We start from the raw sequence: 8,442 nt of genomic DNA on the forward strand, positions 1-8,442 counted from the left end.
ATTTTGTTGAGAATTTTTGCATCTATGTTCATGAGGGATATTGGTCTGTAATTTTCTTTCTTAGTCATGTCCTTCCCTGGTTTTTGTATGAGGGTTATACTTGCTTCATAAAATGTATTAGGGAGTTTTCCATCCTCCTCTATATTCTGGAATCATTTGAGTAGTATTGGTGACAGCTCTTCCCTGAATGGTAGAATTCACCAGTGAAGCCGTCTGGGCCTGGACTTTTTTTAGTTGGGATAACATAACTTTTTATATGTTATATCTTATCAGTTGTTTTATTTAAGCACTTTGATTGTCTAACTCTGGCACTGTTATGTTTCTAAAGGAATAAGACTCTATTTTGACTTATAGCACAGTTAGAAAGCCACTATTTCTCTAACCAAACATTATTTTATTTGACTTTGGGATCTAGTTTTGATAGGTAATATTTAGATTTTTTTTAATTGTAAAATTTAAGTCAGACAGAAACTATTACTGAATTTTTGTAATTAAAAAATCTAAACATTGTCTACCAAAACTTTTTCTTTAAGTCAAATGAAATCATGATTTAGTTAGTGAACTGGGGCCTCCAAACCTAAACCTAAAATTGTTATTAAAAATTATTTTCCATTGTTTAATATAAATTATTAATATTAGTCCTCCAAAAGATCCTGCAATGTAGATGTTTCAAATGAGACTCTCCATGTCATATTTGTGAGTATTTCTTTCCACCAATTTCTGTCAGTTTGTTGTACTTTGATTACTTGTGTGTTCCTCTGATGTCACCAGTTTTTAAAATATCAGCAGGGTTGCCCATGATGGACAGGTTTCAACCAGAGGTTCGATACTAAAACAAACTAGGAAGAAGAAAAGCTGACTGCTTCTGAATGGTTATCTACTGAAAACCTTATGAATATCAAAGGAACACTGAGTAATATAGTTTTGGAAAGCAATCAAAATAACACTGGGGAATAGCTGCCACCTCAAAGTAGAGGTCATTTTAAAGAATTGAATGGAAAAAGCTTTCAAGATCTTCATTTGGTGGTGGGGCACTACTGAAAATGATAAGAAACAGCTGATAACGTCCGATAATAATCAAAACATCGAACATATGATGTATGAATCCAGGAAAATTGGGAGTCATCAGAAATGAAATGTGACACATAAAGATCTATATTCTAGGCATGAGTCAGCTGAAGTGGACAGATATTGGCCATTTTGAATGGACAATTATGGTTTACTATGCTACGAACGACAAACTGAATGGGAATCGTTTTGCATTCATCACTGAAAAAGCATTTCAAGCTCTGTCTTTAAATACAATGGTATCAGTTTCAGGATAATATCCACACACCTACAAGGAACACCAGTTAATACCACTATTATTCAAATTTAATCATCATCCACTAAAGCCACTGATAATGAAATTGAATAATTCTCTAACTACTTCAGTCTGAAATTGATCAAACATGCAATCAAAATGCATTGATCATTACTGGTGATTAAGATGTGAAAGCTGCAACCAAAGAGGAAGGAGCAGTAGTTGAAATATATGGCCTTGGTGATAGAAAAGATCCTGGAGATTGCATGCTAATAGTTTATAGGACCAATGGCATATACATTGCATGGAAATGCTGCTGCCTTCAGAAATATATAATTGTAGGTGAAGGTTATGTTGAGAAATAGTGACTTTACCTTTTGGTATTTTTGTTTAATAAAGCTTATCTATGAAATTGTAGCATTACTTTTTTTATATGTTTTATTGTTAATTATGTGATAGTTTACATGGGAGAACACTAGTTTTACATTCATCCTATCATGAATCATTTCATTGCCATGGTTACAATCCCCTCCATTGTAACATTACTTTTTAACTTTCTCTCATAGTCTTTGTTATTATCAGTGAGAATTAAAATCAATTTTTGGTGGCTAAAATTGATCGTCATTGGTTGTGGTGTTATAGGATAAGCACTGGAATGTTAACTGCAAGATTGGCAGTTTAAACCCACCAGCCACTCCTTGGATACCATATATAGGTTCAATATGACTTGGAACCGACTTGACAGTACTGAACAACAACAACAGTAGTTCTTATAAATGCAACCAGTAGCATTATTTCTGTGTTTTCTGACCTCATTTGATTTGTACATTATCTCTCAAATTTTTAAAATTTGGTTAACAAGTATCTGAAGCCTGTTGAAATTGTTAAATGTCGTCGAGTTGGTTCTAACCCATAGCAACCCTGTGTAGGGTTTCCAAGGAGCAGCTGATGAGCTTGAACCGTTGACTTTGCAGTTCAAATGGCTTTGCAGTCTGGCACATTAACCCACAGCCCACACCAGGAATTATTGGTGTTCTGTTAGAGACCATTAATAGCATGTTCTGCTTTCACTTAGGAAGTATAATATTTTTTTAAAGCTCTAATACATATTTTGGTGTACACTGTTCCTTCTTTTAGAAATTGTATAAAAGAGAAGTTCAACCTCCTTTTAAACCTGCTTCTGGAAAACCAGATGATACTTTTTGTTTTGATCCTGAATTTACTGCGAAAACACCCAAAGGTAATGTATATTTAAGTGTAAAATATTCAATTAGTTGGTAAAAAATTAACCTTGCTTTTTAGGTAAAAACAAAAATAATTTCTAATTTGCTTAGGGTGTTAGTTTGCCCTTTGTGGACATGTGGATCTTAAATCATTATACAACATTCGTTGGGCAACAGTATCATAGAGGCTTTAAGTGGGTAATATCTATGATGGAAGCAGGGACTAAGGCATAGTATGACAATATCATTGTTTTGTCACTTCTTTGACATGCTAATGCATTCAAGGGTAGGAGTTAAAATGAGATACACAAGAATTCTTCAAAATGTTAATGGAAAAATGGGATTAAAAGATAATTAATTTTTCCCATGAACTTTGTGAAACCCAGTTATATCACACTGATTCTTAACAGCTTTGATTTCATTATTTTTTACTTAAATTCAAGAATTCAGGGTGTGTGTGTGTGTATATATATATATATATATATATATATATATATACTATAGGATAGAATGGAGCCTTAGAAGAATATTATTGACATGAAAAAAAAAAAAACAACAACAACAAAACAACCATGATATATTGGTTGTGGTTGTGGTGGTGTGCTGTGGAGTCGATTCTGACTCATAGTGACCCTGAATAGGGATTCCAAGGCTGTAAATCTTTATGGGAGCAGAAAGCCTCATTTTTCTCCTGCGGAATGGCTAACAGTTTCACACTGCTTACCTTGAGGTTAGCAGGTTTTTAATATATCATTTACCTAAAAAATAGGTTCTGAAGCAAGATTGCAGTGTGAACCTATATTTGTTCATTTAAAGTTTAGAGGAATTAAAATGGTACAGGATTACCTTGGGGTGATAGAATAACTAGAGATGTTTTTCTATATTGTTCTATCACTTGCATTTTCCATCAGGCATTTTCTTTCCTATTTTTCATGTTCCGATTGCTTTTTATGTAGTTTTTGGTGATTTACAATTAGAGTTATAACACCGAATTTAATGCACTTTGCTTTTAGTGGTATCTGTTCCCATACATTCATTCAATATAGAATGCCTACTATTCACTAAGGAATGAGGATGCAACAGCGAACAGAACAGGTAAAAATTACTAACCATATGGAGTGTGCATGATAGTAGCCATAGGGGAACAAATAGTATATCGTTAATCAGACATATATTTTGTCAGATGATAACATTTAATAGTTTCATTAACATCCAAAGAAACATTGATGTTTTGTCTTCAAATTGTTTGTAATTTTAATAAAACATAACTATTTGAACATTAGATTCTCCTAGTTTGCCAGCCAGTGCTAATGCTCATCAACTCTTCAAAGGATTCAGCTTTGTTGCAACTTCCATTGCAGAAGAATATAAAATCACTCCTATCACAAGTGTAAATGTACTACCAGTTGTTCAGGTAAATGCCACTTAATCTGATTATTCATTTGGGGACACACCATTTTTGAGATCATTTCTCTCTGATTAAAGAGATAAAAAACATATATTTATAAGCATTACAAAGTGCTGTTTAACTTCTTTGTTTTTCTCTGGGAACAATTGTAATTGAAAGATGACTGGTTTAGGAAAAAAAAATAGATAGTAGTATCCTTTAATTATTTATTTTTGGAGGGTTTTGACATGAAAACATAATTATGCATAAACCAGTTGATTTATGGCATTGACAGAGTTCAGGGAGCCTGGAATTTAAGATTGACTCAGAATTTACTAAAGTCATTTAGTAGATAGATAGATAGATAGATAGATAGATAGATAGATAGATTTTGTTGGTTTTTTTCTTTGTTGTTAAGTGTCATCAAATTGGTACCAACTTTTGGTAACACTGTATAAGCTTTCCGAGGAGCAGCTGGTGGGTTTGAACTGTTGATCATGTCCAATGCTGATCCTATAGCACCACACCAGGAGTCCCATAGATATAGATACATATGTTGTTGCTGTTGTTAAGGTTAGCAGTCCAGTGCTTATTCTACAATGGTACTGTAGATTTCCAGTCGCAAAATTGCTGGTTTAGTCTACCACCCACTCTTGGGAAGCCCTATACAATGACACTATGAGTCAGAACTGACTTACGACACGTAACAACAACATATAGACATCAATAAAACTACTCTGCAATGAGTTCGTATTGAATTTTTAAATCTATGTTGAGTATAAATACAAGAGATGATTTTAAAATCATGGAAATATTTCATTCTCCTTAGTATTTTACTCTTTGAAAAACAGATAAATGGTAGTGCTGCACAGTTTGGTGAAGTATATGAAATGAAAGAGGATATTGGTGTTGGTTCCTATTCTGTTTGCAAGCGATGCATACACACAACTAACAACATGGAATTTGCAGTTAAGGTACTATCTTTTTTTAAGTTCTTATTGAGAAGTGAGTAATAGTTTACATGGGAGAATATTGGTTTTACACTCATGGTTTCATTTCAATGATTACAATCTCCTCCGTGCATCATCATTACATAGTATATACTTCTATTCCATCTGTTTTTTGGGTGTTTTTTTTTTTTTTTTTTGGCGGGGGGGATGTACACAGAAATACTCAGGAATATATAATCATTTAAACAACCAAAAGGCACTTTCTGCAAGCCTGCCTCCTGGCCAACAGCACCTGGCTGGCAGCACATAGCCTTTCTCTTTCCATAAATCTAGAGTCCTCGGTTGTTCTATTTCTCCATGTCCTCATCTCTGTCTCCATCTCTGCTCTGTCTCCATCTCTGGTGTCACTGCTTATCTGGATAGGGTCCCACATTCTGCTTGTGCTCTTCTCTTTTGATGATCCTAGTGTTCTCTGTTCCTGGACTGTAAGGTTAACTACTCCCCCCTTTTTGTTACAAAACTTCTACCTTCACAGTTGTGACAATTGCAATTAGTCATGATAACAATTACTCACTATTGAATCATAAGAATCTTATCCTTTTATCTTTGCACCAGACCCATCTAGACAAGATGAATACTATTCAGTGGGCATTCTACCTTCCCCCCCAACACTCTAAAACCAAACTCTGTCTTGAAAACTTGTAAGCCAGTCACTTTGTGCCTTTATAGTTCCCCCCATTTTAGGTAGCCAGTGCCTAAGTTGCCCATCCCCATTAGCCCTGTATACAGAGGGGATAGGGTTTACACTTGATGTGAAGACTCCTTCCCTCTCAGTTGGTATTTTGAGCTACTACATACATAAGTATCAGTCAAGTTCATCAAATTGTAGCAATTTTCACTTGTTTTAAGGTACTACTATATTTGAGCCTACCTTTTTCGTGGTTGTTTTCTCTGTTATATATGTAATTGAAATTGGAGGTTAACTGAAAGACATTTTCAGTAATTTTCTGTTATATATGTAATTGAAATTATAGATTAGCTGAAAGACATTTTCAGTAGTATAAACAGAGATAGTAAATGTGAAATGTTGAGTAAGAAATGAGACTCAATATTTTTATCTTGAATTTCTTTCCAAAGCTTTATTTTGGAGAACTCTCTTCTGTGAATGCTTTTGCTTTTGAATCATTTTTGTTTTAATGAAGTATGTTAAGATTGAAGGTTGTGAAAGTTACAGTAACATCTGGATCACAATTAAGTATGGTTTTAGTTAAGTGGAATACAGTGTTTAATAAAGGTGCTTTGGATTATTTTTTATCTGTTAAAGTTTAGTATTAGAATAATTTTTAAATGTTAAAAGTTTTGAAACATCGTTCTTGAGTTTTCAAGTATTTGTTTTAAAATACACCTCTAACGATTGGAAAATATGTTATTTTTACAATATGAAAATACATTGTTTTCCTCATATTATTTTTTTCTTATGTCCTAGATCATTGACAAAAGTAAGAGAGACCCCTCAGAAGAAATTGAAATTTTGATGCGCTATGGACAACACCCCAACATTATCACTTTAAAGGATGTAGGTATTTTAAAATCTAGGTATCAGCAAGTTATAACATGGCTCTTTATTTGGTTTCTTGAAATTTTTCATGTCTTTGGTATAATTAGTTCCATATCTCAATGTATCAAGACGCTTAAATTTGATACTTCACTTCTTTTTCCCTATGATTCTATATTCATACCTTTCTTGTTGTTGTTGTTGTTGTGCCACAGAGTTGGTACCGACTCATAACAATCCAATGCACAATAGAGCAAAACACTAATTGGCCCTGCACCAACCCCACAGTCTTTGCTAGATTTGAGCCCATTACTGCTACCACAGTGTTAATCCATCTCGTTTGGGGTCATACTCTTTTTCTCTGACCCTCCACTTTACCAAACATGATATCCTTCTTCAAGGACAGGTCCCTCTTGATAACATGTCTGAAGTATGAGAGATGAAGTCTGGCCATCTTGGCTTCCAAGGAGCATTCTGGCTGTACTTCTTCCAACACAGATTGGTTTGTTCTTTTGGCAGTCGATGGTGCTTTTTATATTCTCCTCCTACACCATAACTCAAATTGTTCATTGGTCTTCCTTATTCACTGTCCAACTTTCATATGCATACGAAGTTACTGAAAATACCATAGCTTGAATCAGGCACTTCTTAGTCCTCTTTGCTTTTGAACACTTTAAAGAGGTCATGTACAGTAGATTTGCCTAATGCAATACGTCTTTTGATTTCTTGACTCTTGATTTCTTTCCATGAGTGTTGATGGTTGATCCAAGCAAAATGAAGTCTTTCACAACTTCAATCTTTTCTCCATTTATTTGGATGTTGTTTAGGTGAGGATTTTTATTTTCTTTACATTGAGGTGCAACCTATACTGAAGACTGTGGTCTTTGATCTTCATGAGTAAGTATTTTAAATCATCTTCCCTTTTAGCAAGCAAGGTTGTATCATCTGCATATCGCAGATTGTTAATGAGTCTTCCGACAATCCTGACGTCACATTTTTCTTTGTATAATCCAAATTCTCAGGTTATTTGCTCAGCACACAGATTGAATAAATATGTTGAGAGAATACAACCCTGGCACAAACCTTTCCCTTGTTATGTTTGAACAACTGCCTTTTGTTCTCATGTGCATAATTAAGTTTTTCAGAATGCTCATTCTCTGCATTGTTAACCTCAGTTTGTCATGATCCACACTATTGAAAGCCTTTGTGTAATCAATAAAGTATGGGTAAACATCTTCCTGGTATTCTCTGTTTTCAGCCAAGACCCATCTGATGTTATTAGCCATGATACTCCTTGCTCTATTTCCTCTTCTGAATCCAGTTTTAATTCTCTGGGATTTCTCTGTCAATGTATGGTTGCAGCCGTTTTTGTATTATCTTTAGCAAAATTTTACTTGCATGCAATATTAATGATATTGTCCGAAGATTTCCACATTCCATTGGGTCTCCTGTCTTTGGAACGGGCACAAACATGGATCCTTTCCAGTGAGATGGCAAGGTAGTTTTGCCTTCTGGCATAGATGCATCAAGTTGTTGAAAGATTTCAATTTGTATTCCATCAATTCCCAGTACCTTATTCTTTGGCAATTCCTCCAGAGTACTTTGGATTTCTTTCTTAATTATTGTTGCTTCTTGATCATATGTTACCATTTGAAATGGTTGAACATCGGCCACCTCACTTTCTTGAAAGATTTCAATTTTTATTCCATCAATTCCTGGTGTCTTGTTCTTTGACAATTCCTTCAATGCACTTTGGACTTCCTCCCTGAGTATCGTTGGCTCTTGATCATATGGTACCTCTTGACCTGGTTGAACATTAACCATTTCCTTTTGGTACAATGACTCTATGTATTCCTACCATCTTCTCTGGATGCATTCTGCATCATTCAGTAATTTGCCCAGAGAATCTTTCAAAAACTAAAATCAAGCCTTGAGTTTTTTCTTCAGTTCCGCCAGCTTGAGAAATGCTGACTGTTCTTCCTTTTTGGTTTTCTGATTCTAAATCTTTGCATATTTTATTATAA

At 34.5% G+C, this 8,442-nt stretch overlaps 1 protein-coding gene across 1 annotated transcript in view; it reads left to right on the plus strand.

The window, feature by feature from the left end:
* RPS6KA6 (ribosomal protein S6 kinase, 90kDa, polypeptide 6) overlaps positions 1 to 8,442 on the plus strand; it is a 411,979-nt gene that overhangs the window by 265,911 nt on the left and 137,626 nt on the right. Inside the window, exons 13-16 of the mRNA XM_006871313.1 lie at positions 2,441 to 2,543; positions 3,810 to 3,940; positions 4,765 to 4,887; positions 6,350 to 6,439. Coding sequence (XP_006871375.1) covers positions 2,441 to 2,543; positions 3,810 to 3,940; positions 4,765 to 4,887; positions 6,350 to 6,439 — 447 coding nt within the window. The remainder of the gene's footprint in view (positions 1 to 2,440; positions 2,544 to 3,809; positions 3,941 to 4,764; positions 4,888 to 6,349; positions 6,440 to 8,442) is intronic.

Source organism: Chrysochloris asiatica, unplaced genomic scaffold, assembly GCF_000296735.1.
Source record: "Chrysochloris asiatica unplaced genomic scaffold, ChrAsi1.0 scaffold00167, whole genome shotgun sequence".
In the NCBI taxonomy this organism is placed as follows: Eukaryota; Metazoa; Chordata; class Mammalia; order Afrosoricida; family Chrysochloridae; genus Chrysochloris; species Chrysochloris asiatica.